Here is a 16,354-nt window from a genome sequence, read left to right as displayed (position 1 = left end):
CGGCCCTGTGCTGCATGTTGTTCCCCCTCTCTCTGCTTCCTGTCTCTCTGAACTTTCCTATCCATTAAAGGCACAAAAGCCCCCCAAAAAATGTGAATTTATTATTTTTTTTAAAGAAAAAAAAGAAAATCTGCGTTAATGCGCGATAAAATATTTATAGGCATTAAATAGTTAACGAGTTAACGCGATAGTAACGAGTTAACTCGCCCAGTCCTCATTTTTATAAACAGCTGACAAATTACTTTACGAATCATTTTCTGTGTTGAATAAAAACGTCATATGTTACACTCCTTCAGATGTCTAATCATTCTCTCAACAAGAAATCTTAAGTGTGAAGCATTTGTTATTCTTGACCACGTCTGAAGCTGGTTCCACAGCTTAATCTCCTCGTTCTGAACTTAAAATGACTTCAGTCACAATCAGAAAGCTCCTCATTTATCACAGAGTCTAACCTTTCCATTTCAGGGAAAAATCATATAAAGTCTTATCAATTCACATTCCTAGTTGTTGCCTGAGGTACCGAGCTCAATTCATCCTGCGTGTGGTCGTGTGGATATTGTTTTTTGTTTTTTTTTTACAAAAAGGTGGAAACATGAACCACTATGTTTTAGAAAACAATACAAGACTGAATTACTAATAATAATAGTCGCTACATACAAACCACAACCACAGATTCAACCGCAGGCTTTTTTTTCGTTAATGAGTCACCAGAGACAAGTATCTCTATTGACATGGTTCAGCATCTGTGCCAAAATTACTTCTTTTGGTGAGGTTTGAGGAGTGAGGCAGAGCAAAGCACAAACATTACAGCATGTTCCATTTGTCATTAAGCAGTCATACCAGGAGATGCTGAAAGAAAGTGAGCATGGCTCGGAGGAGGCTTTCAGTGTCTTGGGGTGATAAAATGACTGTCATCCTCTTTATCAAAGTTTAATTAGTCTATTATCAAGTAACATGGTGAAGCAGAATCATTAAGGAAAGCACAGAAACAAATGTTATTGGCTCTGACCTACACAAAGCTGTGGACATTTGGTAGGAATGTTAGATCCCCTCACATGATGATATCCTATTTCTCATGTTAATAATAAACAACATTTCTTGAAAATTGGTCAAAAGTTAAGTGAGTTAGTGTCGATTTTGGAGACCAGATGCATGACAGCAGTATACAGTACATCCCAAAGAAGAATGTCAGGTTTCAGTAGCTTTGCAGAGTAATGCGTGGGGGCGGGGTTAGTGTGCCATAACAATTCTTATCGGAGCATCCACATCTTAGAAATCAGATAACAACTCAAATCCAGCAATGACATGCTAAATTCCAGCACCTCAAGGTTAAGAAGCGGAATCTACATTAACCCATTTCTATTTTACACAATAGATTGGCCTTTATCCTTTGTTTAAATTTATCCCAAAAACTTCTCAAATATGACAAAGTTTAACAATAAAACATTTTCATAGGTCATTTTTGACAACAATGAAGCTCCGAAGAATGAAATAAGATGTAAACAAGGCTATAGCCACTTAAATAATACCTACAATCAGATGAACATTGGCTTGAGTCTTCCACTGGTGTTATCAGCCTTTTTCACCATAGGCCTGGTTCCCATAGCAACACTTGTGTTATTTACTTATGTAAATATGTTGAGTTTTTGTGAGTCTTGCAGTTGGCACAATATTCTAAGGAAATTCTTGGTTGAATTCTAGACATTGTTTTCTTCTTTACAAATCCACTTTAATTAAACTTTAATTTAAATTATCCAATCCTACTAAACTGTTGCAGGGTGACGGAATATTTTAACTGTGTTTGTATCAGACTGAGAACCATGCATGTAAGAATGTATTTAATAGTTTGGATTACAACAGCTACAGATGGCTTAGGGTTTCCATATACATTATAAGGGCTGATCGTCCGTGCAGTGATTGAAAAAGACATTTAATACACAAAGAAACTGTTTCTATCGATCCTGCAGCATGGGATAAAGCCTTGTTTTGTTAAAAATGTTTTACAATGGCATAAATTAGGAAGTCCATCCATCTTGTCTACTTTCTGTTCTGTAAATGTCACCGTAAAAGCTTTGCCATCCCTCAGATTTACTGCACCACCACACTGCATGGTCCACTCGCCCATTCACATAACACAACACGACCATCATGCTGATGAACTGGACTCTGAAATCAATAGATGTTTGTGTACAGTGCATCAACCGTGCAACATGTTTGGGTTTCCTCTCATGCACAGGATGGGTTCATTTCCATGTGGGAGAAATGCTTTTAGCCACAAATTGTATTCGAGTAAGTGCCCTTCAAGGTCCATTAGGGAGTAGGTCAGTTTAGACAGAGCCTGATTTAGACGCTCTTTAGAGGGCCGGGGTCTCTATGGTGGCCCCCGACCTAATCCAAAAACAGACAGCTTACTCTGTCTCCAGAGGAGGTAGAGGGGAGATGAGGATTAAATAAAGGTAACCCAATTAAGACAAGGCTGATGGGGTAAATAACAGGGGTTTAAGAGAAAAGAAGGGATAAGGTCAGGACAGAGTGAGTGTTGTCCTGTTGTGAGACGCTAGACTGAGACGGAGGAGGGCTTCCACTGGGTGGGGAAAGGTTGATTCACTAAAAATGTGTCAAACTAAAATTTTATTACTCTCTGAGAGTGAAAAGTGGTGCTTACACATGAATAATGTAATTACACAACTTGACCCACTAGATGTGCGTGTTGGTGTATTTCCCTGCAGAGACTTCCCCCTCTGCTTGTCTTTCCCTTGTTTCTTCTTAATTATCTGTTTTTGCGCTCCAACCTTTGGGCAGAGGGTCAGAAAACACCCGCCAACAACAGCACACACAGGTGAGGACAATAAAGACACAGCGATCAGTTCGAATCGCTGCCTCATCTTTGTCCAAACCACTCAAACATATTTTCAGGTTCGGCCAGTGGAACAGAAACTTTCACAACAGTCAATTTTCTCATGAAGTGAATGAAATTACATAAGTTACATAACTGATGTCATGCAAAAATCCATTCATCCAATCCCAAAAGTGTGTCGTACACTTCAAGGTCCTTGTTGTCTCTGGGAACCTCCTCCAGCTCCGCCTAAGGGATTCCCAACCATTCCCTGGCCAGAAGGGACATATAATCCTTCCTGGGAGTACTGAATCAAACCTTGGGCCTCCACCCAGCTGACCCTCCCCATTAAACCTCAAATGGGAGGCAACCAGGAAGCATCCTAATCAGGTGCCCAAACCACCCTATACTGAGCAGAACCACCTCACGTCGACTGACCCCTCTTGATGTGGAGAAGCAGAGAGTCGGCTCTTCTTTTGAGCTGTAAAGGTTAATTATTTACCAAGTTGAATTCTCTAGCAGGCATAGAATGCCATAAAATGACAAAAACCTACCGGACTCCACAAAGCTAATACATATTCATTCATTGACCCAATCCTGGTATGCGCAAGATGATGCAAGACCTGAAGACAGAATCTGCAGTGGTTCACAGTTAAGAATCCTTCAATGATCCCTCACTTAAGTTTTATTTAGAACTACATTTCACTTTTTTGTCACTATTTTTATAAAGGCTATTTATATGTACAGCATCAACCTTTTACCCATTGTTTAATTATATCACCTTTGAAACCGTTAAAATCTACTGCTTTTCTATGTTTGAATTATTGCAAACTTACATCCCAGGAGTTTAGACTCAGACAAAACAGCACATCTGCCCACCTGACCTGGGTCTGTGGGAAACAGTGATGACAATTTTTCACTACAGTAGCTATTGGGAAGTAATCTGCAGACTGGTGGAAAATCCCAAAGTAAAGGAATCTAAACACAGTGAATAACTTACGGATATTAGCTTTGCCTTTGCAAAAAACACCCACAATCTATGGGTAAACTCTTGCGAGTTCTCAAGATAGACTGGAGGGGTTTCACACACACACAATCACAGTTTTATCACGCTGATGTTACTGTTTAACTTATTAAAAGCTTCCCTATCCAAAAACCGTCGAGATACTCTCGCACTTTTCTGAACTGAGACTCTCCGTTTTTTTGGGCCTGGGTTCCACTTAAAGTACTGAGGTTCTTCAGATGTTCACAGCATGCCCATTAACGTTTTAATAACTTATCCAGACTGTTGAACAAGGTCACGAGCCTTTAAAAACACCCATCACGTGCCAATGCGTGTTTACGTTGAGCTCCTGCTCGGCTTCGGACGGTTAATTAGCGGCATCAATTACGCAGTAATTAATTACACCTTTACGTATTTAGAACGGCAAGGTTTTTGACTAAAACACCCCAAATGTGCAACTGAAATGCGAGTTAAACAAGCGCAAAAGAACCAAACGAACTTTCATTACTATGCGTCTGTAAAGAAATCATATTCAACCACAGCCGGCGATCCGCAGCGTACCGACATATTAAAAATGCAAATTAGCGCGTGCGACCAAAAAACACACCTTTATTGAGCGCTGTCTTCGACTTTACAGAAGAATACCTTTAACAAATGTCAAAGCATGAAAAGAAAAACACAACTTGATTTAAACCCAACGGCTGTCCTGCCGCTTCTAACTTTTCAAATAAAAAAAAAAAAAAAAAAAAACAAAGGAACGTGTTTAATTTATATACAACTCACCGCTCCAGTACAGCAAGCAGAAATGAAGAAACAGCGGTAGAAAGGCTCTTTGTAGGGAGGCCATGTCTTTGCTGCTCGTTGTATCCAGTCCAACACAAACTGAACACAAGTGGTGCGCCGACGAGAAGTTAAGCAGCAGCCCGGAGGAGACGGAGGAGAGGAGAGGAGAAGAGAGGGGGGAGGGGAGGGGAGGGGAGGGGGTGCTATTAAAGTCTCAGTCTGGCGGGGTCCTCCTCCTGTTGAGAGGCTGTATTTGTGTGAAAAAAAAATCAGCTTATCGGTGTTTTCTGCAACAAAACTCACACGGAGTTCACATTTCTTCTTGGTAGAAAGTCCTCAAGGTTACGAATGAATAAGCCTACCTTATCACGTCTCCACACCTTTGAGCCTGAATCCCAGAGCCTGTTGGCAGAACTCAGCTTAATTTAGGCACCTTATTTTCACTAATATTGGCTTGAGGTTATAACTTAGGTCCATTTATATGAGTTTGAAATTTAATTTAGCAGGTACAAGACATTTTTAGTAAAAAACGCCAATGCTCCTTTTAGATTAGACTGATACATCATATCTACAGCAGGCAGGCTCTTAGCTTAGCTTTGCATCACATTTGAGAGGAAGTGAATGGTTATGTCCAAAGCCTAGGGGCATCACTAGGGCAAAATAATTTAAACCTTTTAATCATGTTTGTTTGATAAGTACAAAAAATAAAGTGTTAAAAAAAACTGCAAATACTCTAAGCCAGAAGACTCCAGAAAGTCTCGTCTCTGGACAAGTAAAGGTATCCCATGTCCTGGCTTAGTTTTAAAGCTTCAAATATGGCACTTCTACATTCTGATACCTGAGGATAGATGATGTCATAGTGTGCTAAAAACAAGCCAAGTGATTCTTAATTCAAAGAGGATTGGTTTGGATATCATTCGCTCATCATTTACTGTTTGGGAACCAAAGAACAGATCACCCTGCAGCCAGATTACACATTTCGACCACAGAAAGCTCCCCACTCCAGTCCTGTGGGGCCCAGTAATACAGATGCAAAGCTAATTTAAAGTAGATTTAGATCATTTAACCACCCAAATGTCTTTTAAGGCCAAGGCATAAAATGTTTTGGTGGACTGCGGCAAGTTTTTCAGGAAAGCCAAAGTTTTTTTTAAGTGAACCCTTGTGCTATAACTGTTTAAGAGGCCAGAGGACCAGTTCTTGTCAGTTGTTACACTCACAGTATCTCTCACACTCTCCAAACATTTTCACACATGAAATCTGGGCAACAGAACTGTACATGGAAGCATTTACAAAGCTTTTGTAAAGTCACCTCTCACAAAATTAAAGGGCCTTTTGATCTGATACTGTTCAAGTCCAGGTTTGGTGGTATTCAGTCACAAAAACCCGGTTACAGCTGAGACATTTTGGTTTCCATTAAGGTTAGTGAGCCATGTTCCTGTGCTTTAAGGAGCAACTACTTGTTTAAGGTTTTGGGGGGAATCTCAGTCATGCTTTACCTCTTAAGCCTAAACTATTTAATGAATCCATAAATCCTTGAAAACAGCTCCACAAATGTGGAGAGAGATCAGGAAACTGACACTTTTATTTTTGCCAAAGTCAAAATGATCTATTACAGTGTCACTAACAGCCTCATAACATAGAATTAATTATGCTGATGGTATTGAAACAATTTGATAAGATCTCAAATTCAGGTATACTTAGTTTGTTGTCACAAATGAAGCACAGCAGATTTCACGTCTTTGTTTTGTTTTTTTTTGGTAGTACTCTGGTAGTAGAAAAACTCTGTAGGTTTATAACAAATATAGCTAGACTGAGTGCAGAGGCTAACAGGGAGCAAGAGGTCAAAGAAACAGGAAGTGAACATTTGCAGTGACACCTTGAACATCCGGCGTGTGGACGAGACAGGGGAAGACTGTCTGCATGTGATCCAGATTGGCACCTGGATATAATGTATAAGAGGCAGAACATGATGCAAAAGTGGGAGATGCGTAGGAGTAATTAGCTGCTCTGTTCACAAATGGGCTAAAGGTGCACATTATCAAGACTGTAAGTTAGTGAGCTGTGTAAAGTCCGGACACTGTCCAGTCGAACTGATTTGGACATTTAGGTTTGCCAAGTAATTGACGTGCACACTTTGGCAACTAAATGACTTCCCTAATCACTAACATTCCCACGGCTAAGCCAATATTCCTGAGGTGCATGAAGAGACATCTAAGTATGTACTCACAGAATTAAAAAATGTACCAGTGTTGTTTAAAGAGAATATTACATTGTCAATGGAAAGCAATAATCATATCAGCGTCTCTGTCCGTATGTGGTGAGGTCAGCCCTTATTATTGTCCCACACACTTTTTAATAGTAGTAAGTGGGTTCATCAACTTACTTGAGGAGTAAACACTGTTTGATTCAAAATTACAAGTGTTTTTCTGTTCTAAGTCAGTGAATCAGAAGAGGATAAAGTAGACTTCCAAATCTCAGACTTCTCCCCCAGTAAACAAGTAAAAAACATTGGTACTGATAAGTGTGAACAGACAAATATTGGAAAAGTAAGAGTGGTGGGTTTTTAAATTCCACGAGTATGCATTATTTATTATGTGCCAGAGACTACGCATTCGCACTCTGTGGTAAGAAGTGGATCAATCTAAAGCTTCATCTGGCCCTCTCAGTAAACTTTTATACGTGGCACACTTCTTGTGCCTTCCAGAGCCAGGTTATGTGTCCCTTTGTCTTAAGTCTCAGTCTAAATTAGTTCATGTTAGTGGGCGTGACCCCTCCCAGAGTATGCAGAGTCATCTGACAGTACTACAGGTTTAAAGGTTCACCCATCGCGGAGGAAAAGAAGTGTTAATGACAAGCTGAGACATACCGCCCTAGTGTTGTTTTAACTTTAGTGGATGAATAGTATTCACACTCAACTGTGACTGCACACATTCTATCCTAGTTTTTGTTTGCTTGTTACTGACTGCCGGGACAGCAGCTGGTTGAAGAAGCCAGGTCCACTTTTGCCTTTGAGTAAATAGTGAAACAACTACTACTTTAAATGTCTTCGTTTTAAAAGTGACCCAGATCAAATCTAATGATTTAATTTTTTTCCCACCAAGCTTCATGGAATTTGTCAGAGTAGTTTGCATAGTATTGCTGGTAATCAGACAGACTAACCAATAAACAGCACTATTAATTCTGCAGAATCATTTATCAATTTTAGCACCTTTAGATCCCGACACTGCTATCATTCCAAACATTCATCCTGCTGTTGCATCTATCCCTATGCTCACAGCTCAATGTCACCTTTTCAAAAGTAGGTTGCAGATGTTCTTCATTTTGTCTGTCTCCTGACTTTGGCTTTTACAGGTTCATTATCCTATTTTCTGTTCAAAAACACTACATATCTATGGCACCTCTTATCACCATCTGTCTGAAACACTTCATTTTAGCCTCTGTCTCTTTCAGACCCCCCTACTGAGGGTCCCCTGTTTAAAAGAAAGGAAGGACATAGTTGCATAGTTTTGATTTTGCCTACTACTTTTTTTTTTCGGTAAAAACTTTTCATTTTTATGCTTTGCTTTTTTAAAATTCTTTTTGGCTTTTGGAAGTGATTGAAACATGTTATGACTAATTTATTTAGATTATTTTTATTGCATCTATCACTTTAAATTGCATGTGTTAATTGTGTCATGTTGCATTTGCTATAGGTGTAAGTAAATAAATCTAAAGTTATAGAAAAATGTTCCCTCAGACTCCTCCTTCCACTTTATAATCCATGAACTAGGATTGATGTAAGCAAACATTTGTTAAGTTATAAATTAGCAAACCAAAAAGACCATAGCAACCACTTCTGATCACAGAGTACACCTTAGCAACCATTTGAATATTAATTTTTCTCATACTTCCAGCTCGCCCACGCAATTTCGCCAAGAAATATCTATCTAAGATATTCTCCTCACTGAAAAGCAACAGAAATTATGCTGATATCATATCTTTCAACAGAGCAAATTGAGGATAAGATTAACTGCCAGGATGCATAATATAGAGTGTTTGGAGAGAGGATAAGGCTGAAGTTTGATATAGGTACGGGCCCTCTACCCGTAATGCGAGCAGGTTTCTGGTCTTTTTATCAAGGACTGCCGGGTCACCTTGGATAACAGCCAAAGCAGAGAGACTCCCTGGAGTTCATCACCCAGCTGTCCAGCCCCCATCATACCTGAACATACAGCAGTGACCACAACATTAACCTAGACATGGAGACGGAAATCTTGTAGTCACAGAACACTTCTAGCCAGCTGTAGCTTCACCTTAGAGTGCGTCCAAACAAACTGCAGGGCACTAAGATTGTGTAACTCTAAACCCTTATGTGTCTGTATGCAGCAAATCAAAAAGCTGTGAAAAGCTGTAAAAAAGCTATTTTACTTTCAGTCATACAGCTTCACTACATGGAACATCCAAAAACAAATGTAGCTCTGCTCCAGCCATCTCTTGATGGCTTGTCATTTTCACTATTACATTTATGATTTTAGGATTTTTTTCACCCACTGCAACAAACTCATAGTAACAGGTGTGTGGGAAAAAAAAACACATAAGCCTCGAGTCAGATCAAATAAAGAGTGTTCTCTGACTATAGATCAAACTGAGGAAAGCTGTACATGGTGAATTTGAGGAAATCCTAATCAGGAATGTGGTAAATTTGATCCTGATTTATGGAGATACTATGTTCCTTATTTTTTCTTTCAGATGTGGTTGATTTGGGATGGAGTGAACAAGTATTATGTCTAAAGCATTTTATAAATAAATTCTCAAGTGCTAATGTGACTGAAGTGCCCTTTAAGTTTCAAGGAATGTCATAGAATCTGAGTTCAGATAATTAAATCACACATGCTGTGTAACAGACCAACATTTGTTTATTTTATAATCCCTTTAATCAGTTCATGATGATTAAGATTTACTACCATTGGTGGTCATCACCTCATGTGCCAGGCTGACAGACCAACACCCATTTCTTGATTGTATTCAAGGGTAACACATATGAATCACTGCTCAATCAGCCTTTGTAAATTCAAAATAGACCTGAAATAAGCCTCAGGTTGAAACAAGGACAGAAGCAGCAGCACATGTGCAAAAGTGTATCTTGAGCCTTCTATCAGGGAATATTTTTTTTGGAAAAAAGCCAAGTTCTCTAAAAAAAAAAATCTCTCACATAAAATCTATCCGCTTCTTACTCATGAGATGATCTAACCCAAAAGAGCCTTTTCAAACTCTCTGCCCACACATTTTCTCCTCTTTTGAAACTGGGAGCTCAATCCACCAGTTCTTTGCCCCTCAGCTTAAGCCATGCCCTAGTTACCCCTTAAGAGAATAATCTTGCCTCCAATCAGGTAAAAAAGGTCCACTTTCAGTATTATTATTAAAACTGTAAGTATACCTTTTGTCGAATTGAATTCTTTAATATTCTATGATATTTGAAAATGTTCAAAGCCACAACAGTGACATTATTTCATTTGTTCTGCATTTGGATTCAGATAAAAAGTCAAAATCTCTTTTTTTCTCTTGGATTGTTTGCATGAGTTTGACTGCAGGGCCTACAGAATTGTGTCCGGCTGAACTCACCACAGAAACCATCTCAGAGGATTTCCCTCAAACTTATTTCGAATCATTTTCAGTTTCACATACATCTGTGCTTGGATTTGTATGGAACATCTTCTCCTTCCGTCTCTACACAGTTCTGTTTGCCCCTATATACACACCACAAACATTTTTGACATTTTCAGAGATCTTAAAGCACCATTCTCACGCTATGATATTTTATAAGGAAAGAACGGTCTTTCCAAAGTGATAACATACATGTCCTCTCGCACACAGTTAGGTGTTAGTATTCTATACCAGTTCAAGTGTTGAAACAACAAGAATACAATAAGCTTTAAGCGATTTGTGGGGGCAGGTTTAACCTGCTCAGACAGGAGGAGTAACCATCTGCCCAGCTTATTACCAAATACACACTTTTACTGTTTGCTCTGAACACAGTGTCAGTCCAGAATGTGTAGTATATACTGTGGTCCACAGCATGAAAGATTAGCTTCACAAGAATGGCTAAAAAATGGTCAAATAATGACAGTCATTCAGACTCTCAGACGCTTTCAGACGCTCAGGTATACTTGTAAAGAGGGCATTTGTAGACTGTTGCAGAGTTCGAGCCCCATGTGATCCAATACTCTTCAGTATTTTTACTTTTCAGCGAACAATCGGTCAGGTTTAAAAATTGAAAAACACATTGTTGCAGTGAGGAATTTACATTTTTCTAGCTCTGCCTCTGACACTGACTACTTTAATAATTCAGGTAGACAGTTTCCCTGACCTTTCACATGGTATTTGCTGACTGTTTGTACAGTAATTACACGTATACTGTTTTGTTCGTTTATAAAGATGCTGCCCAAAAGAATGTCATTTCTCTTATTCAACCCAAATGTTTGCACTCTGGTAAACAAAAAAGTCCAAATTAAAAGTCAAAATATCGTATCTCTTATTGTGCCACAGAACTGTACATGGAAGCATTTACAAAGCTTTTGTAAAGTCACCTCTCACACAATTAAAGGGCCTTTTGGTCTGACACTGCTCAAGTTCAGGTTTGGTGGTATTCAGTCACAAAAACCCGGTTACAGCTGAGACATTTTGGTTTCCATTAAGGTTAGTGAGCCATGTTCCTGTGCTTTAAGGAGCAACTACTTGTTTAAGGTTTTGGGGGAAATCTCAGTCATGCTTCACTTCTTAAGCCTAAACTATTTAATGAATCCATAAATCCTTGAAAACAGCTCCACAAATGTGGAGAGAGATCGGGAAACTGACACTTCTTTTTTTGCCAAGTCAAAATGATCTATTACAGTGTCACTAACAGCCTCATAACATAGAATTAATGATGCTGATGGTATTGAAACAATTTGATAAGATCTCAAATTCAGGTATACTTAGTTTGTTGTCACAAATGAAGCACAGCAGATTTCACGTCTTTGTTTTTGTTTTTTGGTAGTACTCTGGTAGTAGAAAAACTCTGTAGGTTTATAACAAATACAGCTAGACTGAGTGCAGAGGCTAACAGGGAGCAAGAGGTCAAAGAAACAGGAAGTGAACAGCTGTCTCCTGTGTCAAAGTCTGGCCTTTTGTTGTCCCGTCCATCCCCAGAAATTATGTCTCCAGACCAATAATACTCCACTGCACAGCAAATCCTTTGTTTAATCAACATATTAGATTTATACACTATAGCAGAATGTCTGCAATGCTTTCTTGGGTTTTCTGAACTCCAAACGGCAGTCGCTTCACTGTGGACTCTGATGGCCTGGGAAGGGTGTGTACAGGCATGCGCTACGCCCGCAACAGATGGCAGAACCAGCCTTTTCTCCTCACCTGCCATAGAAGAAGACATGCCAGAGGTTCTCACCATTACCCCCCCTCCTCTGTGCAGGCTCCCTGACAAGCCATTTGCTCCCAAAGCTCAACTTTGACTTGATGTTTTCAGTCAGAACTCATGAGCTTTTTTCCAGCTGACCATAGAGGTATGTTTGGGCAAGTTTCTTTTCAATCAGTTTCATCATTAAACTGATTAAATCAGCTTTCATGAATGCAACTAAAATATGGGCCACTCTGACATTCTTTTATTCTTTTTCACATGGAAACCAAAGAGTTGAGTCAGTTTTATGCATTTAGGTCAATATCACAAAATTGCAACATGTTAAGCATATGCTCTCCATCCTTAGACTCTATGGCCGGTGACTGAATCAGATGCTTTATAGAGCACTCAAGTCAGACACAGTACTGGACTCACAGTGTCTGTAATATTGCAGTAAAACTCTATATTTGTCTTTTTAATCCTTGGTTCACAGCTATGAAGGGAGGGCCGTGCAAATTACACTAGCCCTTGGAAGTGAAGTCTGTTTTAAATAAAAGGGGAAAGAAAGCCAGAAACTTGTGTGAAAAAGTCTTTGAAGTGGGCAGAAATCCCAAACCTCATCTGAAATTCTTCTTTTCCCCCAGTAATGGAGCAGAGGGAGAAGGCAGAAAGAATTCCCCACAGCTAAATCTCTCTCCTGCTCTAGTTTAAATCAACTGTGCCTCTTTGTGATGTTCCTTGCCCTCGTCTTTTTCTCGCCTATCTTCATTCCAGTCATCTCGGTTGCTGCTGAGCAGGTTGAGAGCAAAAAGAAGGAAAAGTGGGAGGAAGAAGAAATATTGGGTCATGTGCTGCATGTCAGGGTGTCAAAGGAAAGATTTAAAGCTTGTATCCATGTAACAGAACTTGCTATGAGACATGTGATACTCACTGTCCTGTCAACACACTGAGAGAATCTATCCGCCAACAAGATGAGACCTATAAATTTAAAGTTATGGACCAGGTAATTGTCAAAGTTATAAAGTTAAGGTTTCAGTGTGTTTTTACTGATCCAGTTCAATGAAAACAAATATATTCTTACTCCACAGGAAAAACTGTCAGTGTAAACGCCAACAAATTTACAACATTTGTCATTTTGGCAGAACAAGACCATGGTCTATGTCGAGACTCTGTGTCATCTGTTTTCTCATTCCTGAAATAATTTTTATTTTTTTTAAATGGGTGAACTTTATTTGACTTTAAAGATATACTGAGTTTCCTAAATACTTTCAAGTCATCACACGAGTCTAATACAAGCCATACTGTTCATAAGTCACTCAGTATACCCTAACTTTAGCATTATTATTATCTTATTGGAAAATGGCAAACTGTTCTTATATTCATTCTAATTCGAGGTTGTGTACTCCAGACAGATATACAGCCATGTTTCTGATTCGTCGTTCTAAAACAAAATGATGTTAAAGATTGTGTTTGCTGGTGACTGATAATAATTATGACTAAAAAATGCTAAATTACTATGTTATTTATTCTTACTTACTTGTTACTCTGTTTATCACACAGACGCAGCTTAAGTTTAAATAGATCGACATGCGGGTGTTCTACACCTCCACATTCCTACGCAGTGACGTCCACTTTCTACCTCTAACAAGAGTTCACTTGTCACAAACACTGGAGCAGGAAGTTGGGGGTACAAATCTAGCGGTCTTTGTGACACTTTGAAGACTTTCTTGCAAGAAATCGCTGGTTTGAGACTTGTCCTGCAAAATGTTTTCAAACAAATATATGTATTAGATGGTTTCTAATACAATTCTTCATGTGACCAATAGAAGTTGCATGTTTTCTTTTTGTTTTTTACATTGATATAGGTTGTAAAAGCTGCTTGAACAAACAAGCTAATATTTTTTTTACATTTTTTGTCAGAGGACAGTGTCAAAATCTAATATAGTAAACCTTCAAATACACCTCAACAAACATAAGAAATGAGTCTGATACTAATTCCTCATCTCAAAAATGATGATTCAGCTAAAGTAAATGCAATATCACACTACTTGACTAAAGGCAAGGGAGGAGGGCTGCCACTAGTTTTCTATAATTGTTTTACTAGTTATTTAGACTAAGTAGAGGGAGCTTGCAGCAGGAATGACTTATGCGAATGACACAAGAAAGAATTCATCGAGGTAACATGCAATGATAAAAGGAGATATCCTTTCATTTATTTTAATTTAAATGACCTGTCTATGGATTTCTAAAAGTATGTGGTTTTCTTATGATCTTTGTCAAGATAGTGTTCTTGGAACTTACAAAACTTATATGATATTTTGTGAATGTCATGAGAGCAAGGTATTCATTCACTGCCCGAAAAGAGAATTGCACAGACTGTATAATACATTGAATACAAATGTTTTTTTTCTCATCGATGTGCATATAAGGGATTGAAAAAAAATCCTGTAAGATGAAAGTGGGAGAAAAAAAAATTTTTGGTTGCAGCAGAGGATGTGAGGAAGCATGAGTTAGAATACTTAAAAGCACTCAAAGCTTTCTCTAGCAAGCCTCCTCTTTCCTCTAAAATGTAAGAGCTGAGACAAAGATGACCTGCTGAGATCGATTTCTAGGTCACAGGCAGGTGGAGAGAGGAGACGATGAGGCTTAAAGCAGAGGAAAGAGAGAATAAGCTCATGGAGAATACAGCTCTGTATATTGTAGGATTGGTTCCAGACACATTTCTGAGTAAACTGAAATAACTGAGTAAAACATTGTGAGTTATGCTGGATTCACGAGTTTCCTGTTTGTCGTCCTGTAGCTCAAAAAACTGCTCTTAAACACTAAGAAGAGAAATGTAAAGTATCATAATGTTAGATATTTATTTTTATATTTTAATCATTATGACTGAAGATTTTATTATAGCTCTTCAAGCGTTTCAGTACTGCACATCCTTCAAGTACTGACCCCCCATGAAACAGTTATATATTTTGTTTCCCAGACTCTTATTTGTACGACGGGGGCCTCTTTAATGTAACATTTGTTTATTCTTTTTAAAATTCATTATCACAGTTTAAATTGCTTTGTTCATATTTATGGCCACTGCTACTGTGTCTCAGAATACATTTTAGGGCAGGATGCCAGGAAAAGGTGAAAAAAAAAAGTAGACCACATGGGCTATGAGTTTTTCAAAGCAGAGTGAAGTGAAAACCGTGCTAGCTGACATAGGTATGACCATTCAGTCCTGGGAGAAGTCAGGATAATGCACTTCATCATTGCGTGTCTTACTGTAGCCTTAAGCGAGCCCACACACTGGCCGTTCCACTCCCACAGATTGGGGGCAGAGTGTTTCACCACAGGAGTGCCAGACGAAGTCAGGGACCAATAGTTTGAACAGACTCTGACAGAGAAAGGGGTGGGAATGACAGAGAGGACGCCATTCACAAGAAAAACAAAAGGAAAGGGGGGGGGGGCTTACAGGGCATGCTCTTGTTTCCTTCATTTTTTTTTTCTTTTGGAGACTGATTTTAATTTCACTTGATCATACCGTCCAAGAAAAAAGATTTATGTCTTAAAGAGAATTACAGCAATCACAGTAACAAGCTCTTTAGACGGGAACACGGGACTACTCTGCCAGAGATTACATTGTTAGACAGAGCAATTGTGTATGTGTTAACCTAAGAAACCAGACTGAAAGTACTGTGTTATACTGAAAATGAACTCCTGTTGAGGAAAACTTGCCGGGATTTGATGAATTTGTGAGGATTCTGGGTAAGAGTGGGAAAAGCCATGACACAAACAGAGTCGATTGAAGATTAGATTCCACATACTTAGCTTTGATATCTAACATATATATATAAGCAAGTATAGTTTTTTATTGGTCAACAGAAATAAATCAGTTTCATGTATATTTAGACATTACTCTTTTTTTCCCCTCTTAATTTTGTTTACAAGCAGTATGAATCCTCATGCAGCATTCAACCACAGCAGATATTGAAAAAACTGTGCTTACACTCAGCTTCGGTTCATGGAAACACACAAAAAAGAAAGCCATGTGCCTTCACCCATTAGTCCTGGTGAATTCTTCTGTGCTGGAGGCTTACTGGAACTGTACAACTCAGAATTTCTGATTAGATTATAGTTGGAGCGTTTTGTGTCGAGGTTGTGTGTATGTGTGTGCACATTTGTGGTTGTTTTTGTGAGCCAGGGGGCCTAAATGGGTTACGGGACCTCAGTATGTTTTTTTTGAGGAGGGGGTAACTGATTGAGCCTCCTGCTTTTGCTCAGATCCAATGACATGCCTTGCCCTGAAGGAGGCTGTCATGTTAGCAGTGACCCCTCGGAAAGATTGTTGCCATGGCCACAAGACGCCTTAATGAAC

General features: G+C 39.0%; 1 protein-coding gene across 3 annotated transcripts in view; it reads right to left on the bottom strand.

The window, feature by feature from the left end:
* mcama (melanoma cell adhesion molecule a) overlaps positions 1–16,354 on the bottom strand; it is a 90,214-nt gene that overhangs the window by 56,952 nt on the left and 16,908 nt on the right. For 2 of the 3 annotated variants that reach the window (XM_075486853.1, XM_075486854.1), the window contains exon 1: positions 4,623–4,762. The exons of the other annotated variant lie outside the window; for it this stretch is intronic. In XM_075486853.1, coding sequence (XP_075342968.1) covers positions 4,623–4,686 — 64 coding nt within the window. In that variant the 5' untranslated portion in view covers positions 4,687–4,762. Of the gene's footprint in view, positions 1–4,622; positions 4,763–16,354 lie in introns of those variants that run through there. 3 annotated transcript variants of the gene reach the window in all.

Source organism: Odontesthes bonariensis, chromosome 16, assembly GCF_027942865.1.
Source record: "Odontesthes bonariensis isolate fOdoBon6 chromosome 16, fOdoBon6.hap1, whole genome shotgun sequence".
NCBI classification, from domain to species: Eukaryota; Metazoa; Chordata; class Actinopteri; order Atheriniformes; family Atherinopsidae; genus Odontesthes; species Odontesthes bonariensis.
This window is presented reverse-complemented; position numbering and strand designations above follow the sequence as displayed.